The sequence below is a fragment of the Pocillopora verrucosa genome, chromosome 1 (genome assembly GCF_036669915.1).
Source record: "Pocillopora verrucosa isolate sample1 chromosome 1, ASM3666991v2, whole genome shotgun sequence".
NCBI lineage: Eukaryota > Metazoa > Cnidaria > Anthozoa > Scleractinia > Pocilloporidae > Pocillopora > Pocillopora verrucosa.
In genome coordinates this window covers 5,255,849-5,271,779 of record NC_089312.1, presented here as the reverse complement: position 1 = coordinate 5,271,779, position 15,931 = coordinate 5,255,849, and the positions used below count along the sequence as shown (strand labels likewise).

General features: G+C 36.4%; 1 protein-coding gene and 1 pseudogene across 1 annotated transcript; both read right to left on the bottom strand.

Moving 5' to 3' along the window:
• Positions 1-2,463: 2,463 nt before the first annotated feature.
• Positions 2,464-15,057, bottom strand: LOC136279338 (relaxin receptor 2-like). The gene is made up of 18 exons (XM_066162989.1): positions 14,969-15,057; positions 13,752-13,823; positions 12,959-13,030; positions 11,796-11,867; positions 11,135-11,206; positions 10,572-10,643; positions 10,129-10,200; positions 9,432-9,503; positions 8,841-8,912; positions 8,595-8,666; positions 7,605-7,676; positions 6,360-7,359; positions 6,013-6,097; positions 5,018-5,071; positions 4,853-4,912; positions 4,321-4,383; positions 3,121-3,181; positions 2,464-2,560 (listed from the first exon to the last, which is right to left on the bottom strand). The coding sequence occupies exons 1-18, from the start codon at positions 15,055-15,057 to the stop codon at positions 2,464-2,466; spliced, it is 2,229 nt and encodes a 742-aa protein (XP_066019086.1).
• Positions 15,058-15,137: 80 nt separating this feature from the next.
• On the bottom strand, positions 15,138-15,715 carry LOC136279315 (uncharacterized; annotated as a pseudogene).
• Between the last annotated feature and the right edge of the window lie 216 nt (positions 15,716-15,931).

Below are 15,931 nucleotides of genomic sequence, written 5' to 3'. Positions count from 1 at the left end.
TTCGTCTAGCAGACATTCGCTTGTCACCAATTAATAAACTCAAAAGATTATAACGCGGTCATAGTAACCTATTAAGGATCAAAATTTTGAAAGTTTCATAGAGCGAGCTCGGAGCCGCGTCCGTTCAGCTTGGTGTCATCACGTGACGCCCCGACAATCGCTCTTAATATGAAATCCGTCATATTTTCGTAGGTAAAATTTTACATCGCAAAGCTTCACCATGCTTTTATCAATTACAATAGACTTTTAATTTTTTTCTTGCAGTGTTTTCTAACTACATCTGAAACACAGTTTCTTTGTTTTGAGAACGCTACCAGCAAAAATAAAAAAGCAAAAGAAAACAAACTTGCTTAAACGTGATTGAACTTTTAAAATCGAGATTCTTGGTAAGCTTCGTAGCTAGTTGAAATGCTTAAGAAAGATTAATTGATATTCTTCGTACGGCCATTTTCGAAAAAATCTAGTCACGCACAATGATACATTTTTGGTAATAGAATACAAAATTTCCTTTAGAAATTGGAAAGGGTATGAGAGCAAGCTCTTCGTTTTTCACTCAAAGGGCGGCCGATGTAACTTCTGAGCCTTTCTCCCTTGCGATGAGCGGAGATCGCAATGAGGGACCTAAGCATGATCGCAGTCGCTCTGACACCATCGTAATTAGTATGAATGTTTACATTTATGCTAATTTGGCTATGTTTTTCATCTTTCCTGTTTTGTTTTGTTCCGTTATTTTTTTATTTGAACACGAAACTATACATACTATACGAGTGTTAAATGTGTTTGATTCTTGTTTTCGTACATGAAAACCTTCAAAACTCGGACTGCCCATTTACTTTTGTCTTTGAGGATCACGTTATAATAACGTAAATTAGCCTTCTTATTCAACTCTTGTCAGACGATAGCCAAAGTTGAAAGCCGAGTTAAAACTATACTGTATTAGCTCCAAGCGCTATCCTTCTGAAATAGAAATAACTTCATCGTTGTTGAATACTGGTTTTCTGTTTGTAAACACTCGCTATCAAATATCCAAGTATACAAAATAAACACAACTTCAAATAGCCAAGGTGTTATTGATCCCTCTCGTTATTTTTATTTTATCATAATAATGACAGTAATAATCCAATTGAATACAGCATTTATATTATTATCTAATTACTAAGAACGAAAATTTTTAATCAACCTCTATGAGCTGAATGGTGCTATTATAACTTGCACCTTCTTTGATATGCCAATGGATCAATTTGCTAAAACTTCACTAATTAAAGTTTTCTTATCTCATATAAGCACATAGGTTATTATTTTTGTTTTTAATGAGGGTCAACATGTTATATAATCCAATGAGTCAGAAAGCATGCATTTTCTGAACTCTGCAGAAAATATGAAGAAAAACCTGGTATTGTTCTAATAATGAAGCACATAATCAAGCAGGAAAAATGAGCAAGCATCAAATCAAAACTCTTGAAAACCACTTTGGAATCTTTTGTCACGGTATTTTCTAACAGACAGAAAGAATCCCACACTACTACAAACCGAACTACGTTGTTAAACAATGCGTAAAAATGCTTACTACCGTGATTATCTTCTACAAACCACTACAGACTGTTCCTTAGTTCTCCACTGACACAGACTCACTGTTTTCACCCAATATCTTTTAAATGCACAATCTTTGATGTACATCATAGTAGCTCTCTCTCTCAGTTTAGCTTGAAACGCATAATTACTCCTAGATTACTGAATTCTTGAAACGTATTTTAGAATATTCCGCCGGCCTAAAACACTAAAATTCTGGTAGAATGGCATCATAGTTACATAACCTCCAAGCCACCGTGAAAGGGCACTCTAGAAGTTAATATTTGATAATGACTTCCCATAACAATTCTTGGTATTACATCTTCTCGTTGTAAGCCAATTAACACAATTTAATTACTTAATTCTACCTTTAATGCGCTTCCCATCTCCAGCTGTCTTAATTTGCCCTCAAAAGACTCCTCATAGCAGGTGTCTTAAAGGATCTCAATCAACCGCATGGGTGTTTTTGTTTAGGTGAGGGAAAGCTGAAACTTCTTGTGACTTTAGACACGATCCATTAGATGATGTCACTGATATGTGAAGTGGCCATGGAGACCATATCAGTCATGGATATGAAACACTAACTCAATTAAATTGTCTAAATCTGAAAACTTATAACTTATCGTTAGAAAAAAAATCGTTGTTAGGGATTTTGTTAAAGACAGCCAAAGATCGAGTGAAATTTGGTTCAACTAAGTTACGTACACAGATTGGTTCAATATAACTAAGTCCTCGTTTACCTCTAAATAGACGCAAAATTAACAAAACTGTTTTTTTCTATTTTGTATCTCATACGCTTAATAAAAAACAAAGACTAGATTATCGATTTCTAATTGCCATTTCTTCTCCTTAGATTGCCTTAGAATTTATAATAATTTCCTCGAATTTAACTGCCTACAGTTTTGTGTCCTCTTCAAAAGTTTGTTCTTCATCGACAGCTTCGGTAGCCGAAGGTGATTTTCGACGCATTGATCTTGATTTTTCCCTTTTTCTGTTTAAAAAAACAAACAAACAAACAAACAAACAAAACAAAAGTAAAACAAGGAAAAGAAAAGGAACGCTCAATCGCTATAATCTTGCAAAAGAATTATTTATGTAAAAAGCCCCGTTCTGTCATTTAATCAGTAGGTCAATCAGTCAATAAAATAAACTATCAATCAATCTTTTGGTTGGCTGCCAGGTTGGGCGCTCAATTGTTCTGGCGATTGTTCAGCGTTCGTTCAGTCAGTCGGTCAAGTAGTCAGTTTGTTGGTTTATCAGTTGCTCAGTCATTTTTGTCAGTAATTCAGTCAGTCAGTCCGTCAGCTGGTTAATCAGTGAGTAAGGAAGTTAGTGAGTCAGTTATTCAGTCAGGTAAGTCCGCTAGCGACAGTCACTCTTTCAACCGTTTAGCCTGTAGGTTAAGGAGCTAGCTAGTTTGCAAATAAATCAGTAATTCGAATAATTCAGCAGTTAGTTTGTCAGTGACAACGTCCGTCAACTTTGTTAAACGGACAGTTTATATCTCTGGAGGAATTTGAACCTGTGTATATCCCCCTTCTCACCACTTACTTCTTTGCGGTGGAATGCCTGAATTTACCGTCCCCTTTTTTCAAACTCTTGTTCCGTTCTCCTAACATTAAAAAAACAAAGTAAAAATTACATATTTGATAAGATACTTAATGCGCTGTGGCAACTGCTTAACTTGATGAAACTGGTTAACGACACTCTAAATGTAAGAAAATCACAAAATAAATAGATAACAGTAGGGTAATCCGCGAGGTAATGCTGGAGAAATAAACCGAATTGGCTGCTTTCGTTTTGTTTTGTTGGTTTGTTTGTTGTTGCTGTTTTTTATTACCGAGGTATTCCAAATAAATTCGCAACAAAATTTGTTTATTTGATGAAACGGCAAATAAAGGAAAAATGAATAAAAATAAGAACGAAAAAATTACAATTTTTTTGCAAAATGTCGGCGAAACAAAGAGTATAGAACAATAAAGTGGAAGTAATTATTTCATGAAAAACTGTTTTTTTGCCAAAGAAATTTGCATCGGGTATATTTAATGGCCTTCTCTTTTCTATCGAGACTCATCAAAATTCGCAACAGAACATTGCACTTTTTGCGAAACAAACCCAAAGCCAAATTAAAAACGGATAAAAGACCCGAAATACCCTGCTTTCGTGCCTGAGCCATTTCAATTACCAGTTATCAAACACTTGTAATATTACACATAATAGATTCATGTCAAACTTTGGGATTTCTTAAGTGTTTGGTCTTTTTTATCTTTTGCTTGGCAATTTTCTTGAAAGAATTGCATAAGAATGTTAAAGCTTCCAAATGAGAATTACGTAAATCTATACTCCACTTGATGTTTTCATACTTATTGCCGTTCATTTTGGCCGCCTCCTGTTATGCAAAATCTTAATTTATTGCGCCCAAATTTCGCTCATTTGCATTAAAAAATTTCATCTCTTAGTCCTGTTTGAGGATAATTGAAATTCTTTGATTTGACCACCAGTTATAGTGGTAAGAAAGCCAACTGTGAAATTAAAAATTTACTTCATTTAGAGCTTGGCAATACCTAAGGGAGGTAATGAGACTCTGAACTGATCGATACGCAGGAGAGCTTAATAGACCTTAGAAGGTTTGTCTATCTCTACCACAGTAACACTGAATGAGTTGTCAAACAAACAAAGAATAGCGACCAATTTTCTAAATAAAAAAAAGGTTGGCTATACATTTTTAATAAATAAGGTAAGACAAGTTACCTTGATTTAGATCAGTATTCTCAAAAGGTGCCGGTTCGATTTTTTCGGCTTCATCAAGTACTCCTTGAAACAAAAAGGTAAACACTGTCTTTCTTTTTATTTTAAACTAATGAACAATATTGTACCTTATTTTCCATTATCTCATTATTAGTGATTGTTTCAGAATCAAGTCAGACTATTTTGTTTTTCTTTATTTCAAATAATGACAATAACTGGAGACAAAATAACAAAGAAATTTTTTAAAACTTTTAAACCTAACAAAATTGTCTTAGAACACGAGATTTGTAGAATTTAGAACTAACGTAATGAACGATGAGGGTTGGATAACTATGATGATGTAAATGAACTGTGTTGATTTGTATGTACGAAAATATCCATCTGACCCAGATCCCTCCAGAAGTAGAAAAAAACTACCATTAATAAAACATATTGTAGAGTCTTGGCAATACAAGCTAACAGAACAGCAACGAAAACTTCAGTACGGAGCTTTTATCTACATAAAGATGACATTAGAGAAGAAACTTCAGCCTACCCTGTTGTGGATGACGCACATCAACATGAGCCAGTTCGATAACTACACCCTCGACTTCCCCTTGAAAAAAATAGTTAATAAAAAATATAGTCAGAGATTGCACTATGTTGTCATTCACAGTTTTCATGTCCGTACTGTGTTCACCAGAAGGAAAAAATGTCTTACCTCCCAAGCCGCCATGTTGTTCAATGTCTTCCATGCCCTGTGGGTTCCGTTGTTCTCCATCTCCTTGGCCTTTTTAAAGAAAGCAAAGAAAAAAAATTGTGAACGAGCCAAGAAACAAATAAGTGATAAACGAAGGATTTTTTGTGACGAACGCAGAACGAGATCTACAATTTCAAACTACTAAAACGTAATAGACAAGAAAGGTTGAGTAATTAAAATGATAATGATAAAATTTATTTGTGTGTATGAAAATATCCTAAAGTCATAGATCCTTCAGTTATGGAGGAACACAGGTACAATATAAACTAACAGAATAACATTGAAAACTTGACATTAAATTAGAAACTCTAGCCTTACCCTGTTGTGGATGATGCACACCAATACTCGCCAGTTCGATTTCTTCACCCTCAATTTGTCCTTGAAAAGAGAAAGTAGATAAAAAAATGTACACAGACTAACCCTGTGCCCTCGTTTGAACTTTGTATGATATGTTAACTGACATCTGAAAGGTTTTTACCTCCCTCGCCCGCATGTTCTCCGTTTTCTTCCATTCCGTGCTGGTTAACTTGCTCTCCCTCTCCTCGACCTTTAATTTTAAAATTAAAAAAAAAAGAAAAAAAAAAAAACAGGGAACATACAAAGAAGAGAGAAGACATAAAAAAAATATTTTTAGTCACAGATTGCCCTTTATTTCCCTCGTTTATAGTTTTCACGATATTTCTAGAAATACGGGTTAGGATTTACCTCCCTCACCGCCATGTTGTCCATTGTCTTCTACTCCCGGTTGGTTCGGTTGTTCCCCATCTGCTTGGCCTTTTAAAGAAAACAACGAAGAAATGTCAATGATCGAGTCAAGAAATATTTATTTCGTATTGATTTATGACTGAGTGACTGAATGAATAAATCAATAGATCAATAAACTTTGTTTGCAGCAATCTGTTGGTTTACATCGTTTTCGGTTTATTTCTTATCAGGAGCTAATAATTATATCGCACCTTCCTGATCCCGACCACAGCAGGTGAAAACGGTCTTCAAGTAGTTCCAGACTTTTTCCATTTTGTTCTTCAGAATGCCTCTGGCCTGGATACAAAATAATCGAGATTTCGCTCACTGCCTGAGCTGAGCTCCGATGAAAAAATAGAAACTAACAAATTTCTGTTGTCCAATGCTTTTGAAACATTGTCAGTGTCCATTGCAAGTGAACAAAGCAGTCTTGAGCAATATTATACACTGCTTATAGTCGGCAGAAAACCATTACCCTTCCTGTACCTAGCCATTATAAGTCTACTTATGGATTTTATTATCTTGACTACTTATAAAGGACTAAAAGCGCATAACGCACCTGTTCTGTTGACAAGGTGTACAGGATAGGATTCAAGGCCGAGTTGATCGGAAGGGCAAATACAGCGATCCAGACAGCGAGGTCTTCTTGCGCTTCGTAAGACTTCTCGATGATGGTCCTCATACCAATCACTATCACCGGCATCCAGCACACACAATCACTCAGGATGATGAAGAACACCCGCCTTGCAAGAGCCGTTTCCCTCCTAAAGTTTGCTCTTCTGGCCTGGATCTCTCTTTCAGTACCCTGACGGGCCAGTCGCCGGCTAGACAAGTAAGACTTGACTAGTATCATGAGATAAGCACCCATGATGAACAAGAAAAAAGCAAAATTCAAAGCGAGAAAGATAGCGACAGAATACTCCCAACCTGCCGGCTTATCAGAAGTAAGCTGCAAGGGCAGACATACCACACTTCTACCATAGTAACTATGGTACCTGAATGGGTCTTCAAAATACTGAATACCAAACATAGGCAAAAAGGCCATAAGGAAGCCAATTGCCCATATGATGATGCACAGGATATGTGTTGCCTTTGGTTTCAGAGAAGCACCTTGGTAAGGAAACACAATATTTTTAAGCCGATCAGCAGATATCAGTGTCATCATCATAACCGAAACCTCACTTGACAGAAGGGAGATCGCTCCAATTATTTGACAAGACAAACCAGACCTCCACTGGAAGTCATGCAAGTAATACTCTCCTCTCCACAACAGATCTTTAGTGCCAAGAGAGATCAGGTAAATACCCATCAAACCATCGGACACTGCTAAGTGAAGCAACATGATGGACTGAACCACGTTCTTTTCTTTAAAGATCACTCGCCAAGTGACAACAAACACTGCGCCAACCAGAGAAAATACTCCTATCACCCAGATACTCTTCCTTGGGGCAGAATTCTTAAACATGCTCTCACAATTTGCAAAGTCGTCGTTGTACGTGAAAGCACAGTCAGCGTCCTCCTTGTGCATATGACAACACATCAGATTTGTGTCGAGACTCCTACAATTGTAAAATATCATCCACTGAAGTTATTTCATTAAAACTTCATAGAACTTGCTTTTAAGCATATATCAGTAACTGATGATTGGAGTTATCCATTGACATATACAAAATATTTTTTTTAAGAATCCAAGTCTTCAATTCTTTTTGCAAAAACTTGAATTTCCCCAAAATGTTGTCTACTCAAAATGTATAGCTTTGCTCAAAAACTAATAATTTGCGAATGAATTTTATCAAAATCTTACACTCGTTGTATATCCTTCAACATATCGAAAAAACCATATGGAATCTCCCTCATCTTGTTATACTGCATATACCTGGAAATTAAATTAGGAGATTAAAATGCAGTGATCAAAAGCCGCAAAACTCCACAACAAAAATTAATCTTTCAAATAGGCTCTCTTAATCCCACAATGTCAACGAAGTCTTTCATTTAACTAATTTATTCGTGTTTATTTCGTGATCAGGTTCCCTCTAATCGCGTGTGTCTTTTCCTGTTTCTAAACCACCTACAACTTACAATTCCTCTATTCTTGTACGAAGGGCTAATGCTCAGGCGTCCGCTTTTGAGGCTATTCAGGGTGGCCAATTTACATCACCAACTCACTTGATAATAATTAAATGTTGGATAAGATTGGTCATGATATTATCATAATGCTGAAGTCTGAGTTATCTGCCGAAGCCGGAGGCTGAGGCATTTAAAGCAGACACAGGGTTTTGCAGCCCATGATATCATGGGAAAAGTGAAATCATTATCTGTTTTAATGTACATTTTTAAAAAACTCTGCGAAAGAAGACATTTCTCTCTGACTTTGCAAAAGTTTCAGGACGTTACACTGACGAGGGGCTTGGAAACTAGTCAGACTTTGAACTCCACATGATAACCCAATACCTGATGGATGTATCGGTTATCATGTCAACTTCGCACGCTTTTGTATATTGACTGTACGCTCTCAAGCAATCAGAGTTTCAATGCAGAATGACACCAAATATCTTGAAATGCCCTGCGCCGACGCAGCACTAAAGTTTCTTTACAAACTTACTCCCACTCAGCAAATAATCAATCTGCTGTCAGGAAAGCATTTCCGGTGAGTTGCAAATAACGTTAGATGCTTTTACAATAAAAGCATCGATTTGAAGTGTTTTCATAATGTTTCAATTGTCTAATATTACACCTTAAGGTAGCAAGGTCCGTTTCACAACTTGGTCATCACTTGATTAATTATAACACTCACAGAATTTTTAACTGTTTAATTTCTTTGAAGTTGTCGATGGAGACATGAGTCATTTCGTTTTCAACAATTTCTCTAACAAAAAGAAAGTGAAACTTAATCATATAGAGTAACAGGGAAGGTAATATATTTCGACATTGATGTGTAAATAATCATTTAAAGGTGAAATTTAATGCATTCAAATGTCATGATCGTTATAGGTTATTTCAAAGCTTATTACTCACTTGCAGAATTTCATAGTCTACTTACATAATCAAGAGCTCTTTTAAGCCTTTAAAAATTCCTTGTGGGAAGTATCTGAGTTTGTTCCCCGATAGATAGCTAGTGAAGAAAGGAAACAAATGAAATGAATGTTGGACATAATGGATTAAAGAACGGGGCATTTGTAATCCTTTTCATAGGAATCAAAGGGATCATGAGAATGCTCACTAACGTTTTGCAATATTATTACGAGAAATTTTTGGAGAAAGATAATTGATGGGCTGGGAATCAGGAGATTTCTTTGAAGGCGTATCGTCAGGCATGAATTGCAAAATTTCCAAGGATGTATAACAAAATAAACTTGGTACTGAAAAGCCACTCGCGTGATGTATCGTTAGCATCAAGAAAAAGGTCCTACATAGATCCTCATCATGACCTAAAATCAGAAATTCCAGGAAATGACAGAATGTCTTAAAAACATGAAAAGGTGGATCGGAGTAGACATTATTCCGCTTGCACTAATGAACAAATTCAGCAGTCAGGCCAAAATATGTTACCTGCACGATAATATATTTTTACTTTTGATAAATGCTTAGATTCAAAACTTGTGGAATACATAAATTTTAACGAACTACTCACAGATCAAACAGCTTTACCAGTCCCCGAAACTGTTGAGGATGCAGCTCCTTTATCTCATTCTTTTCAATTTTTCTGTTGAATTGCAAATCACGGATATGTTCTTGGCCAGTTTTCTTTTAATTTAAACGTTGAATGTTATATCAGTGGTCGGTACTTAGAGTACCTTTTGAGTGAGTGTCCAAAAGCAAGAGCCGGAGTAATCACAATAACCAATCAAAGCAAAGGGAGGCTAAGGAACCAGCGTACACTAAAAGTACAAACAATTCAAGCACAAAGCCTCACGCGCCGGAAAATGCGAGTTATCAAGTGACGTTTGGATTTTGGTTTGGTGCCCGATTGGTTGATAGGGTGGCACAGGTTTTTAGATTGATCAGAGAGGGAATAAAGTAAAACGAGAGCAATCTTCGATTTATTTTGGCAATTAATTAAATCAACTGAATGAATCTGTCTTTGACCTCAATAGCTTCAGAATTATCGAATTCAAAAGCAATTCTTAGAAAGTCCCCCTAAACAACTACATCTTCGTACTTTACATTGGGTATCTTTTGAGATGTGCTACAAATGTTTTCGTTTTCTTTTTTTTTTTTATCCCAAAAATTCATCATTCCATCAATCGATCAATCGACTATTAATTAACAAGAGAGGATAATCCTCCTTTACAATTATTCAGTCATTCAAACCATTTTTTACTACTCACATTGTCTTTAGCTTGGTTAGGTTAGCAAATACCGTTGGCGGTAAATCTCTTAGTTTGTTGTTTGATAAAAGCCTGCAACAGTTAAACACACGCTACCTTTAACTGCAAAGCAGAACTCGTTTCCCGTAGATAATGATGGCAACCGATAAGATCCAAATAACGATATGCTTACATATCTGTGTAATATAAATATGCGTGTTTTGCATTCATTCAGTGAGACACGTTTTAATGAACAGTTTTAATTAGATCAATTCGAAGGACATTTGGAGTGATAACATTGAATGAAAACTCGATTTTAAGTTCAAAACCTCTATTTTTGTGTATGTGCATTGAAATTCAGATAGAAACGCGGAAAGTTTTGCCGTTCGACAAATTTTAGAGAGAAAATTTCTTTTCTCGTCGTGCTTTTAATTTTCTTTTATTTGTTTTTCTTGTTGACTTACAGTATTGTGAGATTTGCCAGACTGCTGAAGATTTCTTGAGGGAGATCCTCGACTTCATTATTAGACAGATCCCTGAAAGTTTCAAGGTAAAATGCATTAGTCTTTCAAAAAAAAAAATAACGCTATCCGAAATGTAAATCCAACAAAAAGTGAAACAGTGGGAAAACACTCTGAATTCTTTCGCTGCGTTTCACGGGCACTTGTAGCATGCTATGTTGCTGTAACATTATAATTATGATGAAATTGCACCAAGCTACTGTTGATAGTTTTCATGCTATTTACTCGAGTAGCACCAACTGATGGGAGGGAAATGATGTAGAGTAGTGCAACCCAATACTAATGAGGAACGCCCACTGGTCAGAACCCGAGACCAGTGAATTTCGATGCTATAAGCTTTCGGTAAACCTGTCTTTTATGATGTACAATCGTCTTAGGATTGCCATGTTGCAATTGATTGTGACATGGTCACTTAGCCTCTTTTATCATCTCTGATATCAGGAAAAGAAAATTAATAAAGAGCCAGCACTTTTATAAACACATTGTATTGTATTGACTAAACTCACAGGTCGTTCAGTTCAGTCAAATCTTTGAAAACTTGTTTGTGCGGCGTTTCAATTCTGTTGTCTTGCAGCCATCTGAATAAAAGTTGGAATGATGCGACAATCCTTTTTATTTAGTTAAATTTGTAACTGCATCGTCTAATTTGGGTGTGTTTCCAATACTTATATTAGTATTACATAATACTGATAAACATCTTGACCTTTTTTTAAGTTGACTTTTGATAGCTTTCGATAATTTTGAAGCTGGCAACTTCGTTTTCCTATGGTGTTTCGTTTGTGCAACACTGCTGTTATTAATTGATTTAGTGTTTGGAACAACCACCTTGCGCATTAACTCGCTCATTCATCCAATAACAATGCATATAAATGCAAATGAGCCTTTCTGACCTTCGCCACAAGTTCACTATCAATAGAAGTTTTGATCAAAAGTGGAGCCAGGATGGCTTATTTGCATAATTCAAATGAGTCAGAATCACGCCCGCCATTATGGAAAAAGCCTTCACCGTAGCGTATGGCCATCTTTAGAGATACGTTTTCGTGCTTTCCCTCCTTACTCAAAAACACATAATTCTCCGCCTTCATTGCAGAGGTTCCGCTTGTTTTAAAAAATAATTTTAGCTACTATTTTTTTTTTTGTATTGAAAGTTTCCTTTCCTAAACTCACAGGCGCGTCAATGCTGTTAAACCGTCAAACAAACCCTTCTGTATCTTTTCCAGGTTGTTGTTGTTGAGTAGTCTGTATGAGCAGAAGAGTTAAAAAAATGCTACAATTACTCTAATCTGAATCAGTTGAAATAAAATTATTTGAACCGATTGCCTGTCTAAAGCTTATAATTTAGGAATTAACAAGTACTCAGTGAACTCGAAAGTTGTTCTAGTTCAGTTCATTCGAATTCAATACCACCCTTGTTTAAATTTTACTGCATAACACATTTGGCTTGGCCTTTGGAGCACCTGATGGCTTCTTGTCTCTCCTAAGATTTAGTCATTCATCTTTTCAATCAGTCACTGATTGTGGGCGTTTGCAATCGGTTTATATGCTACGCAGATATTTAGGGTTCAAGGATCTGCTTGATGAAAATGGAATATGCATTATTTGCATTAAAATGTGTGTTGTGCCACTTGTCAATAGTTGATATAGAGGACCACTTTCACTTACAGCCACTTCAGCTTCACTGATTGGGAAAACAAATCGTCAGGGAACTTCTTGATCTTGTTACCTTCTAAAAACCTATGCGTGTTGAAAACTTTGTCTTACCATTAAATGGGGAGGTATTTAAATCTCGTTCTCTTTGACTGAGGCACTGGTCTAAGAAGGAACCAGCTTACGAGAACCAAGAACTCTTCCCTACATTTGGAAAAGGTTGCATACTAGCTACGCGCATTAAAATAAAACACGTTAATCAGAGGAAGGGGAGGGGGGGGGGGGTTAGAAATGGGATTTACATAACAAGGAGCACCGACAATGAAACTGAAAGGATTCTTTAATGAGTATATTTACTTTTGTTTGTTTAACTCTGTCCGTCCACAAACAATCCCTTTTCATGGTTGACTTCGCCCTCTATAAGCTCGAGCACTGTCTTACGAGTTAAATATTTTTTTGTTTAATTTAATTTTTTTGTCTCATTTTAGGGTTTGACGCATAACCCTAGCAGGGAAAGGTTTCTATCTCAATATACTGTTGCAGGTTACTATTCTCTGATTGACGCAGCTAATTAAAAAGCTAGCTGCTTATAAATGTATCAAAACTTGTACTGATAGATATTATCAATTACAATAAATAAGAATCGATGGTATCGAATATGAAGCTATAAATGTGTTACTTACAGCTCGGTCAACTCGGTGTTTTTATTGAAGACTCCTGGCGGTAGCTCCTCTATCTGGTTGTTACCCAAGTCCCTATAAGAAGATTTTTTCTGGATTTGAATTCAAAGTCTTTTGTCTGGTGATCTGTTGCTGTTAAGTAATTTGACATATTCCTCTCTTGGATTTACATTTTCTATGTGCCGTTTCCTTGTCATAATCTTTACATGTTTATATAAAATAGTGATCTAAATAAGTGGATTAGCTTATCACATGATTTCGAGTGCAATTTGGGATAAATCAACACGAGTAAATGTTTCAAAGGCTAGCCAAATTGCACTAGCCTATAGGGTGAATGCCATTTAATGTCTTACAAAAATTTACGAGAATTTATAAATTATACGAAAAATCAATAATTTACTTGCTAATAATATACATGCAAAATTTGACTCTGTTTCCTCAAAGTCGTGTTTAATTCGTGTTATGGCTTGGTGATTAATAATGTATACAATTCATGTAGTAGTTATTGAACGCCTCTAAGCGTTTTAAAATATGAAAGAGAGAAATATTTAACCTACTTTGTACATAAGAAACATTTTATACATCTCTACAGTTAAAAACTTAAAAACAAAAACACCGATGAGAGCCAACCAGAATGCAAGGGTAAAAAGGGATTTCAAAATGGATTTGATATATATAAACATATGGAAACAAATAAAAAAATTTTAAAAAAAGCTTACTTGGAAAAATTTAAAGCAAAAGTTAAAATCCTGTCAAGTTAAAGTAGATCAATATGAAAGTAACCTTCCTGACTTACAGAAACTCTAGCTTCTCTAATGGAGTAAATAAATCACCGCGCAACTTCTTAATATTGTTTTTACGAAGATATCTACAAAATAATGTGTTTTAAAGAATTTTGATTAATTATCATTTTAATAAATAATCACATCTAAAGAACAAGATACGGCAACCTTAAGGTATCACAGAAAGAAAATTAGCGTTTTCATTCAAACTGATATGGCATGAAACGAAGTATTATAAACAGTTAATTACGGAAACCGAAAAGGGACAATCCAAAAAATAATATTGTGCAAATTCTAAAAAATATTCAGAATCAACATCTCATAGACAAATCACTTTTAAAAGTTTGTCAAATCGGAAAAGCAATTTTAAATCCTGCTTTAATTCATAGATCCACAAATAAATTTCACGAAAGTCGAAAATAGTCTACAATCCAAGAATCTTTCCTAAGTCCAAAAATTTCGCAAATCGAGAAAAATGTTTTGTCACGTGACATTTGTGCCCAGCCGTGGAAGGCTTTGGTCAGAAAAAAAAAATTTCCGCGAATTTACTCTCTTCCCAACATAGCGGATCTGCGCGGCGTGAGGTTATACGGTCAATCCTGGCGACAGGTTTTGTTTTAGATGTGGCTCAAAAATAACATTAACATAATTTCATGAAAGAAGAGGTGAAGAGGGACAAAAGGCTTCGCCAACAACGTCATTATCGCGGTACACTGCAAGTAAAGGCGAAGAAGGAGGAGGCTTTATCAAGCCACACGATAAAAGAAGACTGTATACAATAGGGTTGTGATAAATGTAGGCATCATGAGCGAAGACGAAGACTACAAACTGGTTGTAAAGATGGGAAGTAAAAAGGATTTAAAAGTTAGGAAAGATGAGGTAGCCGTAAAACTATGCAAGGATACTGTTGAGAAGCACTCCGATCGCGATCAATTCTCCATGTAGAAGAGAATTATGTTCTATTATACCCAGATCAGAAGGTGGTAGACAAAATAGCAGGCAGTCAAGATAACTTCACACTTGCTAGATACAAGCAGGAACTAGCAAAACCGTACTCCAATGTTGATCTGTACGTTTGCAAGGAAGCAGACTTCAAGGAAGACGGGGAGATGAATGATCGCGGACTTCGCATAGGAAAAGCCTACAATCAACATACCCCTCAGACGATTACAGCACATTTGATCGATCAGTGTTTGATATTGTGCACTCTTCACATGCAGGTGACTTTCACGTTTCTCCCTCTGAAACCGGTTCGTCGATCACCGATCCGCAAGTTACGTCCAATGCTGCTAATACTGCCTCAAAACTAGATGAACGCATGGTCAACAATAATACCTGGAAAACAGTGTCCAACCTGCTATGGCCCCTTCTTTGGTGATGAGATTGCAGTATATGCTGATTTACGCACTGAAAATGCTCAGAATGTTCGAAAACACAAACCAGACCCATTCCATGTGCAAGTGGGTCCCTAAAGTAAGCTTTCCTTCAATCACGAGTGCCTTAGAAAATCTATGACCCACGCAGTGAAGCCCCTTTCATTATGTGACCACCAATTTTGGATGTGCTGATTGGCATGTGAAAATGAGCAACGATGTGCAACCGTTTCACCGGATAAAAGGCACTGTAAGGCAGCCAGGCCACAGTCTCTTTCCCCAACATTGGTCGCAGTCTGTTTTCTTCCACTGCATTGAGGAAAAACTGGCTTGAATCACGGGATCATTTTTAATTTTACATACTTTGAAACACAATATTCTCCTGGAAAATCCATCCTCGCAGCCATGTATAGGTAAGCCTTAAGGTTTCAGTTTGTCGTATCCGTGAACATGCCAAGCTGCGTTTGGACCTAGTGAGATGTATGATCAACACAGCAGCTTCCTTGCCTTTCGAAGGGTAGATGCCTGTGGATCAAGCTCTTGTAAACTGTGACCATGTCTCGAGGGACAGCAATACTGTAGCTTGTTCTTGGCTTGTTCCACATCGCACGATATCCAAAAAGTGATGAAGGCCTTCGATTTCACGTTTAATCATCTCTCGAACTTCGTGCTCTGAATGGACTTCATTTCTCCTTCTCAACCCACACTCACGCAACCCTCTCTTTAGAGTCCTCGAGTTCATAGAAATACCATGGTATTTTTCTAGAACTGAAAAATATTATTATAACGAAATCCTCTTTCAAAGCAATGTTCAGTGGCAG